The 27200-nt window shown below is 56.0% G+C and overlaps 3 protein-coding genes across 3 annotated transcripts in view; all 3 read left to right on the top strand.

The window, feature by feature from the left end:
- sox18 (SRY-box 18) overlaps nt 1–27200 on the top strand; it is a gene marked incomplete at its 3' end in the record, with an annotated part of 354190 nt that overhangs the window by 64356 nt on the left and 262634 nt on the right.
- Nucleotides 309–20111, top strand: znf512b (zinc finger protein 512B; the record flags this gene model as incomplete). Its single annotated transcript, NM_001142165.1, is given in 18 exon segments — nt 309–517; nt 2291–2407; nt 2575–2648; nt 2853–2981; nt 4840–5000; nt 6209–6360; nt 7097–7168; nt 7241–7363; nt 9640–9755; nt 12009–12101; nt 12247–12345; nt 14078–14245; nt 14367–14558; nt 15920–16021; nt 16411–16473; nt 16930–17028; nt 18221–18710; nt 18711–20111. Coding segments are annotated over 16 exon segments (2028 nt in total).
- The window catches only part of LOC116407971 (uridine-cytidine kinase 1 like 1), a 33198-nt gene continuing 32916 nt past the window's right edge, over nt 26919–27200 (top strand). The window contains exon 1 of the mRNA XM_031894538.1: nt 26919–27200. This exon is cut by the window's right edge and continues 360 nt beyond it. The gene's annotated coding sequence lies outside the window, so the exon portion shown is untranslated.

Genomic DNA, 27200 nt, shown 5'->3' with positions numbered 1-27200 from the left:
TATGTGGGGTACAGTAGGTATGTGGGGTACAGTAGGTATGTGGGGTACAGTAGGTATGTGGGGTACAGTGGGTATGTGGGGTACAGTAGGTATGTGGGGTACAGTAGGTATGTGGGGTACAGTAGGTATGTGGGGTACAGTGGGTATGTGGGACAGTAGGTATTGTCGGGTACAGTAAGTTATGTGGTTACATGTATTGGGGTACAGTGGGTATGTGGGGTATTAGTTTGGGGGTGATTGCCTGTATCCGGTACCGGTTCCGGTATGGACATGGATCAGTCTGATGGGAGGAGCCAGTGAGTGGGCCAGTTTAGGGGTACAGCAGGTACGTAGATCAGTTTCGGGGGGCAAACCCCGTATGAGTTTAGGGGTTCGGCGCAGGAATCGCGAAGCCAGGAATGGGCCCGGAGCTGTAGGAAAACCGAACTCTCCCCCCGGTTCCCCCGGCCCAGTACCGCGAGAGTTCGGCTCCGAGGGCGGAGATTCAGCACATGACCGAGGGCTGCGGGCCGGGCAGGTAATGGGCCGGGGGGCCGCTATGGGGGATGTAGCCGGGCAGGTAAGGACGGGTGCCGCTATGGGGGATGTAGCCGGGCAGGTAAGGCCGGGGGCCGCTATGGGAGCATGTAGCCGGCAGTAAGGACCGGGGCCGCTATGGGGATGTTAGCGGGAGTAATGCGGCCGGGGGCGTCTATGGGATGATACCGGGCCAGGTAAGGGACCGGGGCCGCCTAGGGGGGATAGCCGGGCAGGTAAGGGACCGGGCCGCTATGGGGGATGTACCGGGCAGGTAATGGCCGGGGGCCGCTATGGGATGTTAGCCGGGCAGGTAAGGGCCGGGGGCCGCGTATGGGGATGTAGCCGGGCAGGTAATGGGCCGGCGGCGGCCGCTATGGGATGAGCCGGCATGTAAGGGACGGGCCGCTATGGGGAGTAGCGGGCAGGTAAGGGACCGGGGGCCGCTATGGGATGTAAGCCGGGCAGGTAAGGGAACCGGGGGCCGCTAGGGATGTAAGCCGGGGCAGGAAGGGCCGGGGCCGCTAGGGATTAGCGGCAGTAAGGGCCGGGGGGCGCTATGGGGATGTAGCCGGCAGCGGTAAGGGTCGGGGGGCCACTATGGGGATGTAGCGGGCAGGCTAAGGGCCGGGGCCGCTTATGGAGGGATTAGCCGGGCAGTAATGTCCGGGGGTCCGCTATGCGGGATGTAGCCGGGAGTAAGGGACCGGGGGCGCTTATGGGGGATTGTAGCCGGGCAGGAATGGCCGGAGGGCCGCTATGGGGATGTAGCCGGGCAGTAATGGCCGGGGGCCGCTATGGGGATTAGCCGGGCAGTAAGGGGCCGGGGGCCGCTATGGGGGATTGTTAAGCCGGGCAGGAAGGCCGGGGGCCGCTGAGGGATGTAGCCGGGCAGGTAAGCCGGGGGCCGCTATGGGGATGTAGCCGGCAGGGTAAGGGGCCGGGGGGCCGCATGGTTGTAGCGGAGCAGTAAGGCCGGGGCCGCTATGCGGGATGTAGCCGGCGGTAAGGCCGGGGGGCCGCTATGGGATGTAGCCGGGCCAGTAATGGGCCGGCTTGGGGGCCGCTATGGGGATGTAAGCCGGGCAGGTAAGGGCCGGGGGCCGCCTATGGGATGTAGCTGGGCAGGTAAGGCCGGGCCGCTATGGGTGTAGCTGGGCAGGGTAAGGGACCGGGCCCGCTATGGGGATGTAGCCGCAGTAATGGCCGGGGGGCCCGCTATGGGGATGTAGCCGGGCAGTAAGGGATCCGGGCCGCTGATGGGGGATGTAGCTGCGCAGGTAAGGGACCGGGGGCAACGCTATGGGATGTAGCCGGGCAGTAATGGCCGGAGGGCCGCTATGGGATGTAGCCGGCAGTAAGGGGACCGGGCCGCTATGGTGATGTAGCCGGGCAGGTAAGGGGCCGGGTCGGCGCTATGGGGGATGTAGCCGGGCAGGTAAGGGGCCGGGGGGCCGCTATGGGGGATGTAGCCGGGCAGGTAAGGGGCCGGGGGGCCGCTATGGGGGATGTAGCCGGGCAGGTAAGGGGCCGGGGGGCCGCTATGGGGGGCCACTCGACATACAACACCCCAAAATTGATCTTCACCACCGAACCTTCTCTATACTGAATGTCACCCACTGTCACCCCTAAACCTTCCCCTTTTTATGTGTGACCCCAAAACAGTGTATGTCACATCCAAACCTCCCCTTTACTGAGCAACCCCCCCAAAATACCCCTTATTACCTCCAAACTGACAGTCACCCCCAAATCTCCCCTGTGCTTCCCCCCCCAGACATGACTGATCCAATCGGGTCGAGGAGACATTTCCCCCGGAGCAGCAAATCCAGAGCTTTCTCGCTGACACCCCCCCGCGCCCAATACTCCGGGGGGGCCCCGGCCAGCGCCCCAGGTGAGGCAGTTACAGAATTGGGTTTCTATTCCGACCCCTCATTCCATTTACAGGTGTGGGACCGACACAAGGTTCTGATTGGCTCCAGCTGTTGCCATGGCGATACTAACTCCGCCTGTAGATTTGGGGGGGCTCATTGTGTCTGATTGTTGCTCTTTTATCCTCAGTTCATTCTACGCACAAGGGATCGGATCAGAGGAGATTCCCGAAACAGGAGAACCGGACCCTGCGGGGGATCCCGGTAAATAACAGTGATCATGGGGCCCCCCTGTATGTCAGGGCCCCCCTAAATCCAAATCCAACACCCCAAATCCAACTGATCCCTCCCCCTCTCATTCTGTAACCCTGGGGATGATCCATTTGTGGCTACTCCTCGCCCCACGCACCCCATGCCCCCCTTTCCATTTGCCCCGCCTATTCCCTTTGTGACTCCTCCCCCTTTCAGGTGGCGCTGATCAGTCAGTGGAAGGAGAAGTTTAAGACTTTGGGCCGAGTGCGCTGCCCCAGTTCCGGCTGTTGGTTGGAATTCCCCAGTATCTATGGGCTGAAACACCATTACCAGCGCTGCAATGGGGTGAGTGGGCCCCCCAAACCCAATGTACTGTACCCGACCCTGTACCCCCCGTGTCCTGTACCCGACCCTGTACCCCCCGTTCCTGTATTGTACCCGACCCTGTACCCCCCGTGTCCTGTACTGTACCCGACCCTGTACCCCCCGTATCCTGTATTGTACCCGACCCTGTACCCCCCGTGTCCTGTATTGTACCCGACCCTGTACCCCCCGTGTCCTGTATTGTACCCCCCTGTACCCCCCGTGTCCTGTACTGTACCCGACCCTGTACCCCCCGTGTCCTGTATTACCCGACCCTGTACCCCCCGTGTCCTGTATTGTACCCGACCCTGTACCCCCGTGTCCTGTACTGTACCCGACCCTGTACCCCCCGTGTCCTGTACTGTACCCGACCCTGTACCCCCCGTGTCCTGTATTGTACCCGACCCTGTACCCCCGTGTCTGTACTGTACCCGACCCTGTACCCCCGTGTCCTGTACGAAACCCGACCCTGTACCCCCCGTGTCCTGTACTGTACCCGACCCTGTACCCCCGTGGTCCTGTACTGTACCCGACCCTGTACCCCCCGTGTCCTGTACTGTACCCACCCTGTACCCCCCGTGTCCTGTACTGTACCCGACCCTGTACCCCCCGTGTCCTGTACTGTACCCGACCCTGTACCCCCCGTGTCCTGTACTGTACCCGACCCTGTACCCCCGTGTCCTGTACTGTACCCGACCCTGTACCCCCGGTCCTGTACCTGACCCTGTACCCCCCGTGTCAGTACTGTACCCGACCCTGTATCCCCCGTGTCCTGTACTGTACCCGACCCTGTACCCCCCGTGTCCTGTACTGTACCCGACCCTGTACCCCCCGTGTCCTGTACTGTACCCGACCCTGTATCCTCCGTGTCCTGTACTGTACCCGACCCTGTACCCCCCGTCGGTACCCGACCCTGTACCCCCCGTGTCCTGTACCCGACCCTGTACCCCCCGTGTCCTGTACTGTACCCGACCCTGTACCCCCCCGTTGTCTGTACTGTACCCGACCCTGTACCCCCCGTGTCCTGTACTGTACCCGACCCTGTACCCCCCGTGTCCTGTACTGTACCCGACCCTGTACCCCCCGTGTCCTGTACTGTACCCGACCCTGTACCCCCCGTGTCCTGTACTGTACCCGACCCTGTACCCCCCGTGTCCTGTACTGTACCGACCCTGTACCCCCCGTGTCCTGTACTGTACCCGACCCTGTACCCCCCGTGTCCTGTACTGTACCCGACCCTGTACCCCCCGTGTCCTGTACTGTACCCGACCCTGTACCCCCCGTGTCCTGTACTGTACCCGACCCTGTACCCCCGTGTCCTGTACTGTACCCGACCCTGTACCCCCCGTTCCTGTACTGTACCCGACCCTGTATCCCCCGTGTCCTGTACTGTACCCGACCCTTATCCCCCGTGTCCTGTACTGTACCCGACCCTGTACCCCCGTTCCTGTACTGTACCCGACCCTGTACCCCCCGTGTCCTGTACTGTACCCGACCCTGTACCCCCCCGTGTCCTGTACTGTACCCGACCCTGTACCCCCCGTGTCCTGTACTGTACCTGACGCCTGACCCCCGTGTCCTGTACTGTACCCGACCCTGTACCCCCCGTTTCCTGTACTGTACCCGACCCTGTACCCCCCCGTGTCCTGTACTGTACCCGACCCTGTACCCGGGCCCCGTGTCCTGTACTGTACCCGACCTGTGACCCCCCCGTGTCCTGTACTGTACCCGACCCTGTACCCCCCGTGTCCTGTACTGTACCCGACCCTGTACCCCCCCGTGTCCTGTACTGTACCCGACCCTGTACCCCCCCTGATGGTCGCTCTGTCTCTTGCCCCAGGCCTCGGTGCCCCCCCCGTGCCCGTTCCCCTGCCCTGAGTGCGATGCCGCCTTTGCCTCTAAGTTGCAGCTGCAGAAGCATCTGGGTCAGAACCATTCGGACAAGGACCGAGCCGAGGGGAAGGCGCCGACCCCAAGCGCAATCTCCCGACTGGAAAAGAGGTGCAGCTGCGCCCCAACATTGATTGGGGGGGGGGCTATAGTAACGGGAGTATTAATGACAATACTGGGGGGGGGGGCTATAGTAACGGGAGTATTAATGGCAATACTGGGGGGGGCTATAGTAAACGGGATATTAATGGCAATACTGGGGGGGGGCTATAGTAACGGGAGTATTAATGGCAATACTGGGGGGGCTATAGTAACGGGAGTATTAATGGCAATACTGGGGGGGGGCTATAGTAACGGGAGTATTAATGGCAATACTGGAGGGACTATAGTAACGGGGAGTATTAATGGCAATACTGGGGGGACTATAGTAACGGGAGAATATTAATGGCAATACTGGGGGGGCTATAGTAACGGGAGTATTAATGGCAATACTGGGGGGGCTATAGTAACGGGAGTATAATGGCAATACTGGGGGGCTATAGTAACGGGAGTATTAATGGCAATACTGGGGGGCTATAGTAACGGGAGTATTAATGGCAATACTGGGGGTCTTATAGTAACGGGAGTATTAATGGCAATACTGGGGGGAGGCTATAGTAACGGAGTATTAATGGCAATACTGGGGGCTATAGTAACGGGAGTATTAATGGCAATACTGGGGGGGCTATAGTAACGGGAGTATTAATGGCAATACTGGGGAGGGCTATAGTAACGGGAGTATTAATGGCAATACTGGGGAAGCTATAGTAACGGGAGTATTAATGCAATTACTGGGGGGGGCACTATAGTAACGGGAGTATTAATGGCAATACTGGGGGGGGGCTATAGTAACGCGAGTATTAATGGCAATACTGGGGGGGGGGGCTATAGTAACGGGAGTATTAATGGCAATACTGGGGGGGCTATAGTAACGGGAGTATTAATGGCAATACCTGGGGGGGCTATAGTAACGGGAGTTATTAATGGCAATACTGGGGGGGGGCTATATAACGGGAGTATTAATGGCAATACTGGGGGGGGGCGCTATAGTAACGGGAGTATTAATGGCAATACTGGGGGAGGGGCTATAGTAACGGGAGTATTAATGGCAATACTGGGGGGGGGCTATAGTAACGGAGTATTAATGGCAATACTGGGGGCTATAGTAACGGGAGTATTAATGGCAATACTGGGGGAGCTTGTAGCACATATTCCAGGGGTTGATAGCAGGGAGTTAGAGGGTTAGAGGGGGTAGGTTGTTCTTACCCCCTGTCTCTCAGTCCCACAGTATCTGGGGGCAAATCCCGGCCACAGAGGTTTCCCAAGAAGCCCAAAGTTGCCCCTTCCACAAAGAACGGAGAGATTGGGCCCCCGGGCCGCAAACAGAGAGACCCCTGCCTGTCCGACGAGGACCCCGAGAGAATGAGGCACAGTAAGGAGGGTCCTGTGAGTCTGTGGGAGGGTCCTGTGCATCAGTGGGAGGGTCCTGTGCATCAGTGGGAGGGTCCTGTGCGTTTGTGAGAGGGTCCTGTGCATCGGTGGGAGGGTCCTTTGCATCGGTGGGAGGGTCCTGTGCGTCCGTGGGAGGGTCCTGTGCATCGGTGGGAGGGTCCTGTGCATCGGTGGGAGGGTCCTGTGCATCGGTGGGAGGGTCCTGTGTATCGGTGGGAGGGTCCTGTGCATCTGTGGGAGGGTCCTGTGCATCGGTGGGAGGGTCCTGTGCATCGGTGGGAGGGTCCTCTGCGTCTGTGGGAGGGTCCTCTGCGTCTGTGGGAGGGTCCTCTGCGTCTGTGGGAGGGTCCTCTGCGTCTGTGGGAGGGTCCTGTGCGTCGGTAGGAGGGTCCTGTGAGTCTGTGGGAGGGTCCTCTGCGTCTGTGGGAGGGTCCTGTGCGTCGGTAGGAGGGTCCTCTGCGTCTGTGGGAGGGTCCTGTGCATCGGTGGGAGGGTCCTGTTTGTATGTGGCGCGTAACCCCGGCCTGTGGGTATATGGCGCGTAACCCCCGGCCTGTGGGTATATGGCGCGTAACCCCCGGCCTGTGGGTATATGGCGCGTAACCCCCGGCCTGTGGGTATATGGCGCGTAACCCCCGGCCTGTGGGTATATGGCGCATACTGCAGGCTCCGCCCCTCTCTGTGACTTCTGTTTATTTTTCTGTCTTTTGAGTCAGGAAGGAAACAGAAAACTCCCAGGAAGTTCACGGGGGAACAGCCCTCCCTCAGCGGCACCTTCGGCCTGAAAGGTGAGTCCACCTGCCCCCCCGGCCCCCCCGGGGCCCAAACACTGTCTCACCCTGAGCCTTTCCCCCCGTAAGGTCTGGCCAAAGCCGAGGAAAGGGGGAGGCGCCGGAGGGGCGCAAAGCCGCCATTGGACGAGCCACGGAGAAGGACTGACTGTGCAAAGGCCAATCAGGAGCAAACGGCCCCGCCCCCTCCAGGTATACAGGGTCTGAGCCCGGGGGGGCCCATGTGGGGGTGCCAGGTTTATTATGGGGGGCCCATGTGGGGGTGTCAGGTTTATTATGGGGGGCCCATGTGGGGGTGTCAGGTTTATTATGGGGGGCCCATGTGGGGGTATCAGGTTTATTATAGGGGGCCCATGGTGGGGGTGTCAGGTTTATTATGGGGAGCCCATGTGGGGGAGGAGTATTAGGTTTATTATGGCCATGTGGGGATCAGGTTTATTATGGGGCCCATGTGGGGGTGTCAGGTTTATTATGGGGGAGCCCATGTGGGGTATTAGGTTTATTATGGGGGGCCCATGTGGTATCAGTTTATTATGGAGGGCCCATGTGGGGGTGTCAGGTTTATTATGGGGGAGCCCATGTGGGGGTATTAGGTTTATTATGGGGGGCCATGTGGGGTCAGGTTTATTATGGGGGAGCCCATGGGGGTATTAGGTTTATTATGGGGGCCCATGTGGGGTATCAGGTTTATTATGGAGGGCCCATGTGGGGGTGTCAGGTTTATTATGGGGGAGCCCATGTGGGGGTATAGGTTTATTATGGGGGGCTGTGGGGGTGTCAGGTTTATTATGGGGGCCCATGTGGGGGTTCAGGTTTATTATGGGGCCATGTGGGGGTGTCAGGTTATTTATGGGGAGCCCATGTGGGGGTATCAGGTTTATTATGGGGGGCCCATGTGGGGGTATCAGGTTTATTATGGAGGGCCCATGTGGGGGTGTCAGGTTTATTATGGGGGAGCCCATGTGGGGGTATTAGGTTTATTATGGGGGGCCCATGTGGGGGTGTCAGGTTTATTATGGGGGGCCCATGTGGGGGTGTCAGGTTTATTATGGGGGCCCATGTGGGGTAGTCAGGTTTATTATGGAGGCCATGTGGGGGTATCAGGTTTATTATGGGCCCATGTGGGGGTATCAGGTTATTATGGGGGGCCCATGTGGGGGTATCAGGTTTATTATGGGGAGCCCATGTGGGGGTATCAGGTTTATTATGGGGAGCCCATGTGGTATCAGGTTTTATTATGGAGGGCCCATGTGGGGTATCAGGTTTATTATGGGGAGCCCATGTGGGGGTATCAGGTTTATTATGGGGCCCATGTGGGGGTATCAGGTTTATTATGGGACCCATGTGGGGGTATCAGGTTTATTATGGGGAGCCCATGTGGGTAAGCAGTTTATTATGGGCCCATGTGGGGGTATCAGGTTTATTATGGGGAGCCCAGTGGGTAGTCAGGTTTATTATGGGGAGCCCATGTGGGGTATCAGGTATATGGGAGCACATGTGGGGGTATCAGGTTTATTATGGGGGGCCCATGTGGGGGTGTCAGGTTTATTATTGGGGGAGCCCATGTGGGGGTGTCAGGTTTATTATGGGGGGCCCATGTGGGGTAGCCAGGTTTATTATGGGCCCATGTGGGGGTATCAGGTTTATATGGGGGGCCCATGTGGGGGTGTCAGGTTTATTATGGGGAGCCCATGTGGGGGTATCAGGTTTATTATGGGGGGCCCATGTGGGGGTATCAGGTTTATTATGGGGAGCCCATGTGGGGGTATCAGGTTTATTATGGGGAGCCCATGTGGGGGTGTCAGATTTATTATGGGGAGCCCATGTGGGGGTGCCAGGTTTATTATGCGGAGCCCATGTGGGGGTGTCAGGTTTATTATGGGAGCCCCATGTGGGGTTCCAGGTTTATTATGGGGGAGCCCATGTGGGGGTTCCAGGTTTATTATGGGGCTGAGCCCATGTGGGGGTATCAGGTTTATTATGGGGAGCCCATGTGGGGGTATCAGGTTTATTATGGGGGCCCATGTGGGGGTGCCAGGTTTATTATGGGGCCCATGTGGGGGTGCCAGGTTTATTATGTTGGCCCATGTGGGGGTGTCAGGTTTATTATGGGGGGAGCCCATGTGGGGGTATCAGGTTTATTATGGGCCATGTGGGGGTGTCAGGTTTATTATGGGGGGGCCCATGGGGGGGTTCAGGTTTATTATGGCGGGCCCATGTGGGGGTGTCAGGTTTATTATGGGGCGCCATGTGGGGGTGTCAGGTTTATTATGGGGGCCCATGTGGGGGTGTCAGGTTTATTATGGGGGCCCATGTGGGGGGATCAGGTTTATTATGGGGGGCCCAGTGGGTATCAGGTTTATTTATGGGGGCCCATGTGGGGGTGTCAGGTTTATTATGGGGGCCCAATGTGGGGGTGCCAGGTTTATTATGGGGGAGCCCATGTGACACCCCTCTGTGCCCATCAGACAGTGCGGAGGGGCGGTGCCAGCGCCAGAGGGGGGAGGTTCTGTGCCCCAACTGCAAGTCCGTCACTCGCAAAACCATGACCGGCCTGAGAAAGCACATGGAGGTGTGTGAGCAGGTGAGACTGGGGTACGGGGGTGTGTTCCGCCCCCAGTAAGGGGGGTGTGTTCCGCCCAGTAAGGGGGGGGTGTCCCGCCCAGTAAGGGGGGGTGTTCCGCCCAATAAGGGGGGTGTTCCGCCCAGTAAGGGGGGGTGTCTCCGCCCAGTAAGGGGGTGTGTGTTCCGCCCAGTAAGGGTGTGTGTGTACCGCCCAGTAAGGGTGTGTGTGTACCGCCCAGTAAGGGTGTGTGTGTACCGCCCAGTAAGGGGGTGTGTGTACCGCCCAGTAAGGGGGGTGTCCCGCCAGTAAGGGGGTGTGTGTTCCGCCCCCAGTAAGGGGGTGTTGTTCCGCCCAGTAAGGGGGGGTGTCCCGCCCATAAAGGGGGGTTTCGCCCAATAAGGGGGGGTGTTCCGCCCAGTAAGGGGGGGTGTCCCGCCCAGTAAGCGGGTGTGTGTTCCGCCCAGTAAGGTGTTGTGTGTACCGCCCAGTAAGGGTGTGTGTGTACCGCCCAGTAAGGGGGTGTGTGTACCGCCCAGTAAGGGGGTGTGTGTACCGCCCAGTAAGGGGGGGTGTCCCGCCCAGTAAGGGGGTGTGTGTACCGCCCAGTAAGGGGGTGTGTGTACCGCCACATAAAGGGTGTGTGTACCGCCCAGTAGGGGGTGTGTGTACCGCCCAGTAAGGGGGTTGTGTACCGCCCAGTAAGGGGGTGTGTGTTCCGCCCAGTAAGGGGGTGTGTGTACCGCCCAGTAAGGGGGGTGTGTGTACCGCCCAGTAAGGGTTGTGTACCGCCCAGTAAGGGGGTGTGGTGTTCCGCCCAGTAAGGGTGTGCGTGTACCGCCAAGGGGTGTGTGTACCGCCCAGTAAGGGGGTGTGTGTACCGCCCATAAGGGGGTGTGTGTACCGCCCAGTAAGGGGGTGTGTGTTCCGCCAGTAAGGGGTGTGTGTACCGCCCAGTAAGGGGGTGTGTGTACCGCCCAGTAAGGGGTGTGTGTTCCGCCCAGTAAGGGTGTGTGTGTTCCGCCCAGTAAGGTGTGTGTGTCCCGCCCAGTAAGGGTGTGTGTGTTCCGCCCAGTAAGGGGGTGCGTGTACCGCCCAGTAAGGGGGTGCGTGTACCGCCCAGTAAGGGGGTGCGTGTACCGCCCAGTAAGGGGGTGTGTGTTCCGCCCAGTAAGGGGGGTTGTGTGTACCGCCCAGTAAGGGTGTGTGTACCGCCCAGTAAGGGGTGTGTGTTCCGCCCAGTAAGGGTGTGTGTGTCCCCGCCCAGTAAGGGTGTGTGTGTACCGCCCAGTAAAGGGGTGTGTGTTCCGCCCAGTAAGGGGTGTGTTCGGCCAGTAGGGGGTGTGTGTTCCGCCCAGTAAGGGGGGTGTTGTTCCGCCCAGTAAGGGGGTGTGTGTTCCGCCCAGTAAGGGGGTGTGTGTTCCGCCCAGTAAGGGTGTGTGTGTTCGCCCAGTAAGGGTGTGTGTGTCCTGCCCAGTAAGGGGGTGTGTGTACCGCCCAGTAAGGGGTGTGTGTTCCGCCCAGTAAGGTTGTGTTCCGCCCAGTAAGGGGGGTGTTTACCGCCCAGTAAGGGGGTGTGTGTTCCGCCCAGTAAGATGTGTGTCCCGCCCAGTAAGGATGTGTGTTCCGCCCAGTAAGCGGGGGTGTTCTGCCCAGTAAGGGGGTGTGTGTTCCGCCCAGTAAGGGGGTGTTCCGCCCAGTAAGGTGTGGTTGCCGCCCAGTAAGGGTGTGTGTCCTGCCCAGTAAGGGGGTGTGTGTTCCGCCCAGTAAGGGGGTGTGTGTTCCGCCCAGTTAAGGGGGTGTGTTCCGCCCAGTAAGGGGTGTTCTGCCCAGTAAGGGGGTGTGTGTTCCGCCCAGTAAGGGGGTGTGTGTTCCGCCCAGTAAGGGGGGGTGTGTTCCGCCCAGTAAGGGGGGGGTTGCCGCCCAGTAAGGGGGGGTGTTCCGCCCAGTAGGGGTGTTCTGCCCAGTAAGGGGGGGTGTTCCGCCCAGTAAGGGGGGGTGTTCTGCCCAGTAAGGGGGGGTGTTCTGCCCAGTAAGGGGGGTGTTTCCGCCCAGTAAGGGGGTGTGTGTTCCGCCCAGTAAGGGGGTGTGTGTCCCGCCCAGTAAGGGGGGGTGTTCTGCCCAGTAAGGAGGGGGGTGTTCCGCCCAGGGCAGTCTGTTTGTGCCAAGTATGCCACCCGGGGGTCCCCAATGTGCCTCACTCACCTCTAGGCCCAGAGTCGTTGTGTTGGGTGTGTAAGTTTGGGGGGCACTGAGCCTTCTCCCCCCCCCCAGCTGCAGGAGGCGCTGCGATGCCGACACTGCCGGAAACAGTTCAAGTCCAAGGCCGGGCTGAATTATCACACCATGGCGGAACATGTGACCAAGGTAAATGGCGCTGATCCAACTGGCTGGGGAAGCTCTGCCCCCTATGGGTGAGGGGTAATAGTCTGTCTGCAGCCTGGGGTTCTGTGGGCAGAGCCCTGGGGGTAAGAGATGCTGTGCCGGCACGGTGACCCTCCCTCTTTTTCAGACCCCCGGCCCACAAGGCGCCCCATTGGACGAGCAGAAGGAGAGGGAGCGTCTGCGCAACGTTCTGAAGCAAATGGGGAAACTACGGTGTCCCAATCAGGTACTGAACTGATACCCCCGGGGGGGGGCTGCTAAATAGTGACCTCCCTCAGCCTGAGTCTCCTGCTGCTAAATAGTGACCTCCCTCAGCCTGAGCTTTCCTGCTGCAAACCACTCAATCCTGCTGCTAAATAGTGACCTCCCTCAGCCTGAGTCTCCTGCTGCTAAATAGTGACCTCACCTCAGCCTGAGTCTCCTGCTGCTAAATAGTGACCTCCCTCAGCCTGAGCTTTCCTGCTGCAAACAACTCACTCCTGCTGCTAAATAGTGACCTCCCTCAGCCTGAGCTTTCCTGCTGCAAATAACTCACTCCTGCTGCTAAATAGTGACCTGCCTCAGCCTGAGCTTTCCTGCTGCAAACAACTCACTCCTGCTGCTAAATAGTGACCTCCCTCAGCCTGAGCTTTCCTGCTGCAAACAACTCACTCCTGCTGCTAAATAGTGACCTGCCTCAGCCTAAACTTTCCTGCTGCAAACAACTCACTCCTGCTGCTAAATAGTGACCTCCCTCAGCCTGAGCTTTCCTGCTGCAAACAACTCACTCCTGCTGCTAAATAGTGACCTCCCTCAGCCTGAACTTTCCTGCTTCAAACCACTCACTCCTGCTGCTAAATAGTGACCTCCCTCAGCCTGAGCTTTCCTGCTGCAAACCACTCACTCCTGCTGCTAAATAGTGATCTCCCTCAGCCTCAGCTTTCCTGCTGCAAACCACTCAATCCTGCTGCTAAATAGTGACCTCACCTCAGCCTGAGTCTCCTGCTGCTAAATAGTGACCTCCCTCAGCCTGAGCTTTCCTGCTGTAAACCACTCAATCCTGCTGCCAAATAGTGACCTCCCTCAGCCTGAGCTTTCCTGCTGCAAACCACTCACTCCTGCTGCTAAATAGTGACCTCCCTCAGCCTGAGTCTCTGCTGCTAAATAGTGACCTCCCTCAGCCTGGAGCTTGTCCTGCTGCAAACCACTCAATCCTGCTGCTAAATAGTGACCTCCCTCAGCCTGAGCTTTCCTGCTGCAAACCACTCAATCCTGCTGCTAAATAGTGACCTCCCTTAGCCTGAGCTTTCCTGCTGCAAACAACTCACTCCTGCTGCTAAATAGTGACCTCCCTCAGCCTGAGCTTTCCTGCTGCAAATAACTCACTCCTGCTGCTAAATAGTGACCTGCCTGAGCTTTCCTGCTGCAAACAACTCACTCCTGCTGCTAAATAGTGACCTCCCTCAGCCTGAGCTTTCCTGCTGCAAACAACTCACTCCTGCTGCTAAATAGTGACCTGCCTCAGCCTAAACTTTCCTGCTGCAAACAACTCACTCCTGCTGCTAAATAGTGACCTCCCTCAGCCTGAGCTTTCCTGCTGCAAACAACTCACTCCTGCTGCTAAATAGTGACCTCCCTCAGACTGAGCTTTCCTGCTGCAAACAACTCACTCCTGCTGCTAAATAGTGACCTGCCTCAGCCTGAGCTTTCCTGCTGCAAACCACTCACTCCTGCTGCTAAATAGTGACCTGCCTCAGCCTGAGCTTTCCCGCTGCAAACCACTCAATCCTGCTGCTAAATAGTGACCTCCCTCAGCCTGAGCTTTCCTGCTGCAAACAACTCAATCCTGCTGCTAAATAGCTGGGGGAGTGCAGTTTGTATGCAGTTCTATAGCTGGTTCCGTTGAGGCGCCAGTGGTCCATTTGGGCAGAGTGAGTTTCTGCAGGGTTTGTGAGTGAGGTTCTCCTGCTGTCCCACAGGGTTGCTCGGCAACGTTCTCCAGTTTGATGGGTTACCAGTACCACCGGCAGCGCTGCGGGAAGGAGCAGTGTGATTGGGCCAAGCCGAGCTTCCCGTGCCCAGACTGCAGCAGGCAGTACCAGTCCAAGGCGGGTCGGGATTACCATGTTAGGTCGGAACACGGCACGGTGAGGGAAGTACGGGGCAAGAGATTCGCTAACTGTCACCCCCTGGATCATTTTCAGGGCGACCCCGTCGCCATAGTAACTCCTTTTCCAATTTTGCTCTCTTCTGTTTCTGTTCCTGCAGGAATCGGCTCTGCCAGAGGCACCAGAACAGGACGTTGTGGTGGGGGATTTCGAACGCACCCCCAGTGGGCGGGTCCGGCGTCAGTCGGCACAGGTAGCAATTTTCCACCTGCAGGAGATTGCGGAGGAGGAGCTAGCGAAGGATGGAGGCCGGAGGAAGATGAAGGAAGATCTGGTGCCAGACACCAAAAGGGTAAGAAGGGTGAAAAAGTACCCCCCCAGCAAGTGGCACTTAATATGTATTTAAAACTGGCAGTGAGCAGAGGAGAACTTTATGGAACTGGCAGTGAGTGGGAAACTTTATGGAAGTGGCAGTGAGTTGGGAATTTATAGAACTGGCAGTGAGCGGGGAACTTTAAGGAACTGGCAGTGAGCGGGGAACTTTATGGAACTGGCAGTGAGCGGGGAACTTTATGGAAGTGGCAGTGAGCGGGGAACTTTATGGAACTGGCAGTGAGCGGGGAACTTTATGGAACTGGCAGTGAGTGGGAAACTTTATGGAAGTGGCAGTGAGTTGGGAATTTATAGAACTGGCAGTGAGCGGGGAACTTTAAGGAACTGGCAGTGAGCGGGGAACTTTATGGAACTGGCAGTGAGCGGGGAACTTTATGGAAGTGGCAGTGAGCGGGGAACTTTATGGAACTGGCAGTGAGCGGGGAACTTTATGGAACTGGCACGTGAGCGGGACTTTATGGAACTGGCAGTGAGTGGGAAACTTTATGGAAGTGGCAGTGAGTTGGGAATTTATAGAACTGGCAGTGAGCGGGGAACTTTAAGGAACTGCAGTGAGCGGGAACTTTGAACTGCAGTGAGCGGGGAACTTGAAGTGGCAGTGAGGGGGGAACTTATGGAACTGGCAGTGAGCGGGGAACTTTATGGAACTGGCAGTGAGCGGGGAACTTTATGGAACTGGCAGTGAGTGGGAAACTTTATGGAAGTTGGCAGTGAGTTGGGAATTTATGAACTGGCAGTGAGCGGGGAACTTTAAGGAACTGGCAGTGAGCGGGGAACTTTATGGAACTGGCAGTGAGCGGGGAACTTTATGGAACTGGCAGTGAGCGGGGAACTTTATGGAACTGGCAGTGAGTGGGAAACTTTATGGAAGTGGCAGTGAGTTGGGAATTTATAGAACTGGCAGTGAGCGGGGAACTTTATGGAACTGGCAGTGAGCGGGGAACTTTATGGAACTGGCAGTGAGCGGGGAACTTTATGGAACTGGCAGTGAGCGGGGAACTTTATGGAACTGGCAGTGAGCGGGGAACTTTATGGAACTGGCAGTGAGCGGGGAACTTTATGGAACTGGCAGTGAGCGGGGAACTTTATGAACTGGCAGTGAGCGGGGAACTTTATGGAACTGGCAGTGAGCGGGGAACTTTATGGAATGCAGTTGAGCGGGGAACTTTATGGAACTGGCAGTGAGCGGGGAACTTTATGGAACTGGCAGTGAGCGGGGAACTTTATGGAACTGGCAGTGAGCTGAGGAGAGGTTTCTGGGAGTTACTGAGCTACAAGTGAATCCTGAGCCCAATCGGGTTGTTCCCGTTGCATTTACAGCTGAATTACCTGCGCCCGGGGCTCCCGACCTTCCACCCTCAGCTCCTCCTCTCGTGGAAAAACCGTGTGAAGGAACATGGATTCATCTGCTGCCCCAATAATGTGAGTGTGCGAGACAGACAGCGGCACCGCGAGACAGACGGAGGCACGACAGACGGAGGCACTGGGAGACAGACGGAGGCACTGGGAGACAGACGGAGGCACTGGGAGACAGACGGAGGCACTGGGAGACAGACGGAGGCACTGGGAGACAGACGGAGGCACTGGGAGACAGACACAGCGAGACAGACGGAGGCACAGGGAGACAGACACAGCGAGACAGACAGTGACGCAGCGAGACAGACAGTGACGCAGCGAGACAGACAGTGACGCAGCGAGACAGACAGTGACGCAGCGAGACAGACAGTGACGCAGCGAGACAGACAGTGACGCAGCGAGACAGACAGTGACGCAGCGAGACAGACAGTGACAGTGCGCTCTTCTCCCGGCAGTGCTGTGAAGCAGTCTATTCCAGTGTGTCGGGACTGAAGGCCCATCTCGCCAACTGCACTAAGGTACAAACCCCCCCCCCGCTGCCCCGACTGCACCGACAGGTTCTGTGAGACCCACGGGTCGGTTTCCCTGAAGCTGAACCTGCAGTCTCGGCTCATTCTCTCGGGAGAGAGACCCCCATCAGTGAGACACAGAGCGAATACGTGAGCGCAACTGGCTGGTACTGAGTGTGGGGGGGCAGTAACCCATGGCAACCAATCAAAGCTTTGCTTCCCACAGTTGCCTGGAAAAGATTACTGATTGGTTGCTATGGGTTACTGCCCCTGAGTGGAGGTGAATGAGACCTCTACATACACTAGCACTGTGAGTGAGTGCCTGTGAGTAAGGACTCAGTGAGTGAGTGCCTGTGAGTAAGGAGTCTGAGTGATTCCGTATCATTAAGTGAGACATATTGTGAGTGATGATACAAGTGAGTGAGCGCTCACACTAGCCTGTAAGTGACACTCACTCTCTATCAGGGGAGTCACTCGGTGGGAAAGTACCGCTGTCTCTTGTGCCACAAGGAGTTCAGTTCCGAGAGTGGAGTCAAGTACCATATCCTGAAATCTCACTCACAGGTGAGAGGGGAGGGGCCTGCGGGCACCTGGGCACCAGTATAGCTATAGGGGCACGCTGGGCACTGACACCTGGGCACCAGTATAGCTATAGGGGCACGCTGGGCACTGACACCTGGGCACCAGTATAGCTATAGGGGCACGCTGGGCACGACACCTGGGCACCAGTATAGCTATAGGGGCACGCTGGGCACTGACACCTGGGCACCAGTATAGCTATAGGGGCACGCTGGGCACCGACACCTGGCACCAGTATAGCTATAGGGGGCACGCTGGGCACTGACACCTGGGCACCAGTATAGCTATAGGGGCACGCTGGGCACTGACACCTGGGCACCAGTATAGCTATAGGGGCACGCTGGGCACTGACACCTGGGCACCAGTATAGCTATAGGGGCACGCTGGGCACTGACACCTGGGCACCAGTATAGCTATAGGGGCACGCTGGGGCACTGACACCTGGGCACCAGTATAGCTATAGGGGCACGCTGGGCACTGACACCTGGGCACCAGTATAGCTATAGGGGCACGCTGGGCACCGACACCTGGGCACCAGTATAGCTATAGGGGCACGCTGGGCACTGACACCTGGGCACCAGTATAGCTATAGGGGCACGCTGGCACTGACACCTGGGCACCAGTATAGCTATAGGGGCACGCTGGGCACTGACACCTGGGCACCAGTATAGCTATAGGGGCACGCTGGGCACTGACACCTGGGCACCAGTATAGCTATAGGGCACGCTGGGGCACTGACACCTGGGCACCAGTATAGCTATAGGGGCACGCTGGGCACTGACACCTGGGCACCAGATAGCTATAGGGGCACGCTGGCACTGACACCTGGGGCACCAGTATAGCTATAGGGGCACGCTGCACTGCCCGGGGCACCAGTATAGCTATAGGGGCACGCTGGGCACCAACTTAGGGGCACGCTGGGCACTGCACAGGCCAGTATAGCTATAGGGGCACGCTGGGCACTGACACCTGGGCACCAGTATAGCTATAGGGGCACGCTGGGCACCGACACCTGGGCACCAGTATAGCTATAGGGGCACGCTGGGCACCGACACTTGGGCACCAGTATAGCTATAGGGGCACGCTGGGCACCGACACCTGGGCACCAGTGTAGCTATAGGGGCACGCTGGGCACCATTACAGGGAGGGGTAACTGTGCCACCGTTGTCTCTTGTAGAACTGGTTCCGGTTCTCCTCACTCCCCTCTATGCACAAACGGAAAGTCCCGGGGGGGCCCAGGAATGAGGAAGAGGCAGTGGGGACCCCCAAGAAACGGAGAAGGAAAGAAGGCCCCCCGACTAAAGCAGCTGCTTGTGGGACAGGGAAACCCCCCCGAGAGAGAAAGACTCCGCCCAAGAAACGAAGCAGCAACTTGGGGGTCCGACCATTCAGCCCGAGCAGCAAAGGGACAGCGAGAATGGGGGGCCCGTCCCGGGGGGTGAAATAGATCCAAGCACTTGGGGGGGGTTATAGGGGAACACACAGAGCGCCCAGTGTCTGATCCGAAACAGAACCGAGCGGAACCTACTGCTCCCATCTGTAGGGAGGAATCCCCAGCGGTACCGATCCAACTTCTGCCCAAGGTCCAGGGATCTGACATTGGTACATTCCGGAACATTCCAACTGGACCCATGTACAGAGATTCGGTTCTGGTTCCTCCCAGTCTCTCCCGGGCCCAGCTTGCTGTAACGAGATTCTGTGGTTCTGGTTCCTCCCAGTCTCTCCCGGGCCCAGCTTGCTGTACAGAGATTCGGTTCTGGTTCCTCCCAGTCTCTCCCGGGCCCAGCTTGCTGTACAGAGATTCGGTTCTGGTTCCTCCCAGTCTCCCGGGCCCAGCTTGCTGTAACGAGATTCTGTTGTTCTGGTTCCTCCCAGTCTCCCGGGCCCAGCTAGCTGTAACGAGATTCTGTGGTTCTGGTTCCTCCCAGTCTCCCGGGCCCAGCTAGCTGTAACGAGATTCTGTGGTTCTGGTTCCTCCCAGTCTCCCGGGCCCAGCTTGCTGTAACGAGATTCTGTGGTTCTGTGTCCTCCCAGTCTCCCGGGCCCAGCTTGCTGTACAGAGATTCGGTTCTGGTTCCTCCCAGTCTCTCCCGGGCCCAGCTTGCTGTACCGAGATTCTGTGGTTCTGGTTCCTCCCAGTCTCTCCCGGGCCCAGCTTGCTGTACAGAGATTCGGTTCTGGTTCCTCCCAGTCTCTCCCGGGCCCAGCTTGCTGTAACGAGATTCTGTGGTTCTGGTTCCTCCCAGTCTCTCCCGGACCCAGCTTGCTGTACAGAGATTCGGTTCTGGTTCCTTCCAGTCTCTCCCGGGCCCAGCTTGCTGTACCGAGATTCTGTGGTTCTGGTTCCTCCCAGTCTCTCCCGGGCCCAGCTTGCTGTAACGAGATTCTGTGGATCTGGTTCTGGTTCCTCCCAGTCTCTCCCGGGCCCAGCTTGCTGTAACGAGATTCTGTGGTTCTGGTTCTGGTTCCTCCCAGTCTCTCCCGGGCCCAGCTTGCTGTAACGAGATTCTGTGGATCTGGTTCTGGTTCCTCCCAGTCTCTCCCGGGCCCAGCTTGCTGTAACGAGATTCTGTGGATCTGGTTCTGGTTCCTCCCAGTCTCTCCCGGGCCCAGCTTGCTGTACCAAGATTCTGTGGTTCTGGTTCCCCGACTGTAGGATCTGGTTTAACCCTTGCACAGCAAGGTGCAGAATGACATTGGGCTTCGACACTGGGCGCTGTAGGACCTGTGGGCTCTGTGCCCTTATTGGCCGACTCCAAGCCACAAGCACTTTAGGGGTGATCTGTATTGGGGTTAGTCCCCTGGGCCCCCCCACATATCCAGCACTCACCCTCCCAGCTCACCCCCCCGAGAGACTGATTCCCTCATACCCCTCGTCTGCCCCCAGTTCCACTAACCGGATCCTCGCACGGAATTCTGATGTGGGGGGGCACGTGTGTCCCATACACTGCAATACTCATTATATATCCTTATATCGCTGTTCTTAGTAACTGGGCCGAGTGTGGTACCGCTCATACCAGCGGCTCTGTTGGACTTTGTGCCGTAACCAATAAACACCTTCCTCTCTCTTTTGTGATCATTTTCAGATATTTCCTTAAAGCCCCCGTGTTTAGCGCTGCTGTGCAGTTCAGTCGGTTGCAGTAGAAAGAGATTTACCCATTTTGGATTCGGCAGAATGTGCAATATATTACATTACATTATTACATTAACATTTATTTATAAAGCGCCAACATACCCCGCAGCGCTGTACAGTAAGTGGGTTACATACATTGGACATACAGAGTAACCGATACAAAAGGTGAAGAGGGCCCTGCCCAAAAGAGCTTACACTCTACAAGGAGTAACATATAAAGCAATCAGTAACCGATACAAGAGTGGAAGAGAGCCCTGCCCCAAAGAGCTTACACTCTACAAGGAGTAACATATAAAGCAATCAGTAACCGATACAGGAGGGGAAGGGAGCCCTGCCCAAAAGAGCTTACACTCTACAAGGAGTAACATATAAAGCAATAAGTAACCGATACAAGAGGGGAAGAGAGCCCTGCCCCAAAGAGCTTACACTCTACAAGGAGTAACATATAAAGCAATCAGTAACCGATACAGGAGGGAAGGAGCCCTGCCCCAAAGAGCTTACACTCTACAAGGAGTAACATATAAAGCAATCAGTAACCGATACAGGGAGGGGAAGGGAGCCCTGCCCAAAAGAGCTTACACTCTACAAGGAGTAACATATAAAGCAATCAGTAACCGATACAGGAGGGGAAGAGAGCCCTGCCCAAAGAGCTTACACTCTACAAGGAGTAACATATAAAGCAATCAATAACCGATACAGGAGGGGAAGGGAGCCCTGCCCAAAAGAGCTTACACTCTACAAGGAGTAACATATAAAGCAATCAGTAACCGATACAGGAGGGGAAGGGAGCCCTGCCCAAAAGAGCTTACACTCTACAAGGAGTAACATATAAAGCAATCAGTAACCGATACAGGAGGGGAAGAGAGCCCTGCCCCAAAGAGCTTACACTCTACAAGGAGTAACATATAAAGCAATCAATAACCGATACAGGAGGGGAAGGGAGCCCTGCCCAAAAGAGCTTACACTCTACAAGGAGTAACATATAAAGCAATAAGTAACCGATACAAGAGGGGAAGAGAGCCCTGCCCCAAAGAGCTTACACTCTACAAGGAGTAACATATAAAGCAATCAGTAACCGATACAGGAGGGGAAGGGAGCCCTGCCCAAAAGAGCTTACACTCTACAAGGAGTAACATATAAAGCAATCAATAACCGATACAGGAGGGGAAGAGAGCCCTGCCCAAAGAGCTTACACTCTACAAGGAGTAACATATAAAGCAATCAGTAACCGATACAAGAGGTGAAGAGAGCCCTGCCCAAAAGAGCTTACACTCTACAAGGAGTAACATATAAAGCAATCAGTAACCGATACAGGAGGGGAAGGGAGCCCTGCCCAAAAGAGCTTACACTCTACAAGGAGTAACATATAAAGCAATCAGTAACCGATACAGGAGGGGAAGAGAGCCCTGCCCAAAAGAGCTTACAATCTACAAGGAGAAAGGGTTGAGACACAAGGTGTGGGAATGGGCATGACCAGAGTTGTGAGAGGTGGGGCACAGGGTATTGTTAAACTAGATTAGGGTAGGCCTCTCTGAATAAATGTGTTTTTAGAGACCTCTTGAAGGCAGAGAGATTGGGAGAAAGTCTGACAGTTTGTGGGAGCGAATTCCAGAGAAGGGGGGCAGCCCTTGCAAAGTCTTGAATGCGAGCGTGTGAGGGGGGAATGAGAGAGGAGTTGGGGGGCAGGTCAGTAGGGGGGTAACAAGCGGGTTGGATGGTACCTAGAGATGAGTTCAGAGATGTAGGGTGGGGCAGAGTTATGGACTGCTTTAAATGTGAGGGTCATTAGTTTGTATTTTATCCTGGATGGTAGGGGAAGCCAGTGCAGGGACTGGCAGAGCGGCATGGCAGAGGGACTGGCAGAGTGGCATGGCAGAGGAGGAGCGGTTGGAGAGGTGTATGAGCCTGGCAGCAGTATTCATTATGGACTGGAGAGGGGACAGTCTTTGGAGGGGAAGGCCAATTAATAGGGAGTTACAGTAGTCCAGGCGGGATATTATAAGAGAGTGAATAAGAATTTTGGCAGCATCTTGGGTGATAAATGATCAGATTTTGGAGATATTTCTTAGGTGAAAGTGACATGATTTGATAAGTGATTGGATATGAGGAGTGAAGGACAGGGCAGAATCAGGGGGAACCCCAAGGCACCGGGCCTGGGAAGATGGGGTGATGGTGGAATTGTTAACCGTTATAGATACCTCTGGAACAGTGTGGGCGTTGGATGGGGGAAAGAGAACCAGTTCAGTTTTAGAGAGGGTTAATTTAAGGGAACGTTGGGACATCCAAGTGGAGATAGCGGACAGGCAGGGAGAGACGCCAGTTAGAAGCTCTGGGTTGAGATCAGGAGAGGAAAGATAGATGTGAGTATCCCCAGCATAGAGGTGGTACTGACAGCCATAGGAACTGATTAGTTTGCCCAGTGAGGAGGTATAGAGAGAAAATAGTAAGGGGCCCGGGACAGAGCCTTGGGGAACCCCGACAGAAAGAGGCAGGGGAGAAGGGGATTCCCCATTGTAAGAGATACTGAAGGATCTGAGAGATAAGATGAAAACCAGGATAAGGCAGTGTCACGAAGGCCAAGAGAGCGGAGAGTCTGGGGGAGAAGAGGGGGATCCACAGTGTCAAAAGCAGCAGAGAGATCGAGAAGTATCAGTAGCGAGTAGTGTTTTTTGGCTTTAGCCGAAAGGAGGCCATTTGTTAGTCGGGTTAGAGCAGTTTCGGTGGAATGTTGTTGTCTAAAACCAGATTGTAGGGGATCCAGGAGGTTATTGTCAGAGAGGAATAGCGTCAGTCGGTTGTATACTAGGCGCTCAAGCAGTTTGGAGATGAATGGGAGCAGAGAGATAGGTCGGAGGTTAGTAGGATTGGAGGGATCTAGGGAGGGTTTTTTCTGAATAGGGGTTACCAGTGCATGTTTCAGTTGGGAGGGAAAGATTCCAGTAGAGAGCGAGAGATTGAATAGATGAGTTAAGGCTTTGATAAGACAGGGGTTGGCATTACGTAGAAGTTTGGTAGGAATGGGATCAAGCGGGCAGGTAGTAAGGTGGGAGGGAGACAGCAGTTTTGAGACTTCAGTCACTGGGGAGAAGGAGCCAAGAAGAGACTGGGGAGCATGTAGGGAGGGAGGGGAATGGTTATGGGGATTTAGTTGTGCAATGTCACTTCGGATGGTGTCAATTTTATTGTTAAAGTGCTCGGCAATAGCTTGAGCAGTGACTGAAGCACACGGGGGGGGGGGGGGGACAGCAGAGAGTTAAAGGGAGAGAAGAGTTGGGCAGGTTGGTTAGAGAGGGGTTAATAAGTGCAGGGAAGTAGGTTTGTTTAGCTTGGCAGAGGGGGTGTTGTAGGAGAGCAGAGCAGATTTGTAACCAGTGCCCAGTTACTGGGATGGCTGGTAATTCCCTCTGTGCCCAGTTACTGGGATGGCTGATAATTCCCTCTGGGCCCAGTTACTGGGATGGCTGGTAATTCCCTCTGGGCCCAGTTACTGGGATGGCTGGTAATTCCCTCTGTGCCCAGTTACTGGGATGGCTGATAATTCCCTCTGGGCCCAGTTACTGGGATGGCTGATAATTCCCTCTGGGCCCAGTTACTGGGATGGCTGATAATTCCCTCTGTGCCCAGTTACTGGGATGGCTGATAATTCCCTCTGGGCCCAGTTACTGGGATGGCTGATAATTCCCTCTGGGCCCAGTTACTGGGATGGCTGATAATTCCCTCTGGGCCCAGTTACTGGGATGGCTGGTAATTCCCTCTGTGCCCAGTTACTGGGATGGCTGATAATTCCCTCTGTGCCCAGTTACTGGGATGGCTGATAATTCCCTCTGGGCCCAGTTACTGGAATGGCCGATAATTCCCTCTGTGCCCAGTTACTGGGATGGCTGGTAATTCCCTCTGTGCCAGTTACTGGGATGGCTGATAATTCCCTCTGGGCCCAGTTACTGGGATGGCTGATAATTCCCTCTGTGCCCAGTTACTGGGATGGCTGGTAATTCCCTCTGTGCCCAGTTACTGGGAATGGCTGATAATTCCCGTCCCTCTGGATGGCGTATCCCCCCAGTTACTGGGATGGCCGGTAATTCCCTCTGTGGCCCAGTTACTGGGATGGCTGATATTCCCTCTGTGCCCAGTTACTGGGATGGCTGATAATTCCCTCTGTGCCCAGTTACTGGGATGGCTGGTAATTCCCTCTGTGCCCAGTTACTGGGATGGCTGATAATTCCCTCTGTGCCCAGTTACTGGGATGGCTGGTAATTCCCTCTGTGCCCAGTTACTGGGATGGCTGATAATTCCCTCTGGGCCCAGTTACTGGGATGGCTGATAATTCCCTCTGTGCCCAGTTACTGGGATGGCTGTAATTCCCTCTGTGCCCAGTTACTGGGATGGCTGATAATTCCCTCTGTGCCCAGTTACTGGGATGGCTGGTAATTCCCTCTGTGCCCAGTTACTGGGATGGCTGATAATTCCCTCTGTGCCCAGTTACTGGGATGGCTTGATAATTCCCTCTGTGGCCCAGTTACTGGGATGGCCGATAATTCCCTCTGGGCCCAGTTACTGGGATGGCTGATAATTCCCTCTGTGCCCAGTTACTGGGATGGCTGATAATTCCCTCTGGGCCAGTTACTGGGATGGCTGGTAATTCCCTCTGGGCCCAGTTACTGGGATGGCTGGTAATTCCCTCTGTGCCCAGTTACTGGGATGGCTGATAATTCCCTCTGGGCCCAGTTACTGGGATGGCTGGTAATTCCCTCTGTGCCCAGTTACTGGGATGGCTGATAATTCCCTCTGGGCCCAGTTACTGGGATGGCCGGTAATTCCCTCTGGGCCCAGTTACTGGGATGGCTGATAATTCCCTCTGGGCCCAGTTACTGGGATGGCCGGTAATTCCCTCTGGGCCCAGTTACTGGGATGGCTGATAATTCCCTCTGTGCCCAGTTACTGGGATGGCCGGTAATTCCCTCTGGGCCCAGTTACTGGGATGGCTGATAATTCCCTCTGTGCCCAGTTACTGGGATGGCCGGTAATTCCCTCTGTGCCCAGTTACTGGGATGGCCGGTAATTCCCTCTGGGCCCAGTTACTGGGATGGCCGGTAATTCCCTCTGGTCCCAGTTACTGGGATGGCTGATAATTCCCTCTGGGCCCAGTTACTGGGATGGCTGGTAATTCCCTCTGTGCCCAGTTACTGGGATGGCCGGTAATTCCCTCTGGGCCCAGTTACTGGGATGGCCGATAATTCCCTCTGTACCCAGTTACTGGGATGGCCGATAATTCCCTCTGTGCCCAGTTACTGGGATGGCTGATAATTCCCTCTGTGCCCAGTTACTGGGATGGCCGGTAATTCCCTCTGTACCCAGTTACTGGGATGGCCGGTAATTCCCTCTGTGCCCAGTTACTGGGATGGCCGATAATTCCCTCTGTGCCCAGTTACTGGGATGGCCGGTAATTCCCTCTGTGCCCAGTTACTGGGATGGCCGGTAATTCCCTCTGTGCCCAGTTACTGGGATGGCCGATAATTCCCTCTGTGCCCAGTTACTGGGATGGCCGGTAATTCCCTCTGTGCCCAGTTACTGGGATGGCCGATAATTCCCTCTGTGCCCAGTTACTGGGATGGCCGGTAATTCCCTCTGTGCCCAGTTACTGGGATGGCCGATAATTCCCTCTGTGCCCAGTTACTGGGATGGCCGGTAATTCCCTCTGTGCCCAGTCCAGCTGGGATGGCCGGTAATTCCCTCTGTACCCAGTTACTGGGATGGCTGGTAATTCCCTCTGTGCCCAGTTACTGGGATGGCTGATAATTCCCTCTGTGCCCAGTTACTGGGATGGCCGATAATTCCCTCTGTGCCCAGTTACTGGGATGGCCGATAATTCCCTCTGTGCCCAGTTACTGGGATGGCCGGTAATTCCCTCTGTGCCCAGTTACTGGGATGGCCGGTAATTCCCTCTGTGCCCAGTTACTGGGATGGCCGGTAATTCCCTCTGTGCCCAGTTACTGGGATGGCTGATAATTCCCTCTGTGCCCAGTTACTGGGATGGCCGATAATTCCCTCTGTGCCCAGTTACTGGGATGGCCGGTAATTCCCTCTGTGCCCAGTTACTGGGATGGCCGATAATTCCCTCTGTGCCCAGTTACTGGGATGGCCGGTAATTCCCTCTGTGTCCAGTCCAGCTGGGAAGTCCTTACAGAAATAGATTCAGAATGTTGCATTAACCCCAGACATGATAGACATATGGGTACGTTGTACTACAACTCCCAGCAGCCCCAAGATACCCTGAGAGTTACAGCTTAATGACCAACTGCAGAACTGCCCCAGTAACAGTACAATCCCATATCCTATACAGACAGGTTGAGCCTGAATAGAAATGGAAGCCTCTGTCTATACTGCCCAATTGCATGCTGGGTATTGTCGTTTTATATTAATCCTAGCTGTAGGCTAATTGTAAGATACAAACTACATTACCCAGCATGCAGTGGGAAAGGCACACTAAAGGAAAAAAAAACTTTGGCTAGTTTCCAAAGTACAAACCCGTCAAGGCTCCAAAAATGTATCTTGGCGTGTTTGTACTTTGGAAACTTGCCAGGGCTTTGAATTAGTAGCCCAATTTGGCGGATAAACAGCCAACCTGGCAACCCTGCTGCCTAAACCCGCCAGCCCCCATTACAAACAGAGCCCGCCATCAAATTGACCAATCGCGCTGCTTGACGTCACCGAATTGGCTGCAGCTGGAAGAATTAAGGGGAGGGGGGATTGCTTGAAAAAAAATGGCGTCTGCTAGTTAGTTTGTGGGTGTGGAGAAAGAACTAACTAGTCACAAGTTATACCGCCAGCGGGTTGAGGCTTTTATCTAAGGGAACTTATCTGTTGGGGTTTTACTGTGAGAAAATATATTTGCAGCATAATGCGTGACGGGACGTCGTTGCTTCCATGGCAACGAGTGTAGGCCGTGGATGAGACGCTCCGATTGGACCGACAGAGTGTCAGTCAGGTAGCAGCGCTCAATGGCTCTGAGACACCCTTACGCCGC

Source organism: Xenopus tropicalis, chromosome 10, assembly GCF_000004195.4.
Source record: "Xenopus tropicalis strain Nigerian chromosome 10, UCB_Xtro_10.0, whole genome shotgun sequence".
NCBI classification, from domain to species: Eukaryota; Metazoa; Chordata; class Amphibia; order Anura; family Pipidae; genus Xenopus; species Xenopus tropicalis.
The sequence above is the reverse complement of the archived record's forward strand: the minus strand, read 5'-3'. Positions and strand labels throughout refer to the sequence as shown.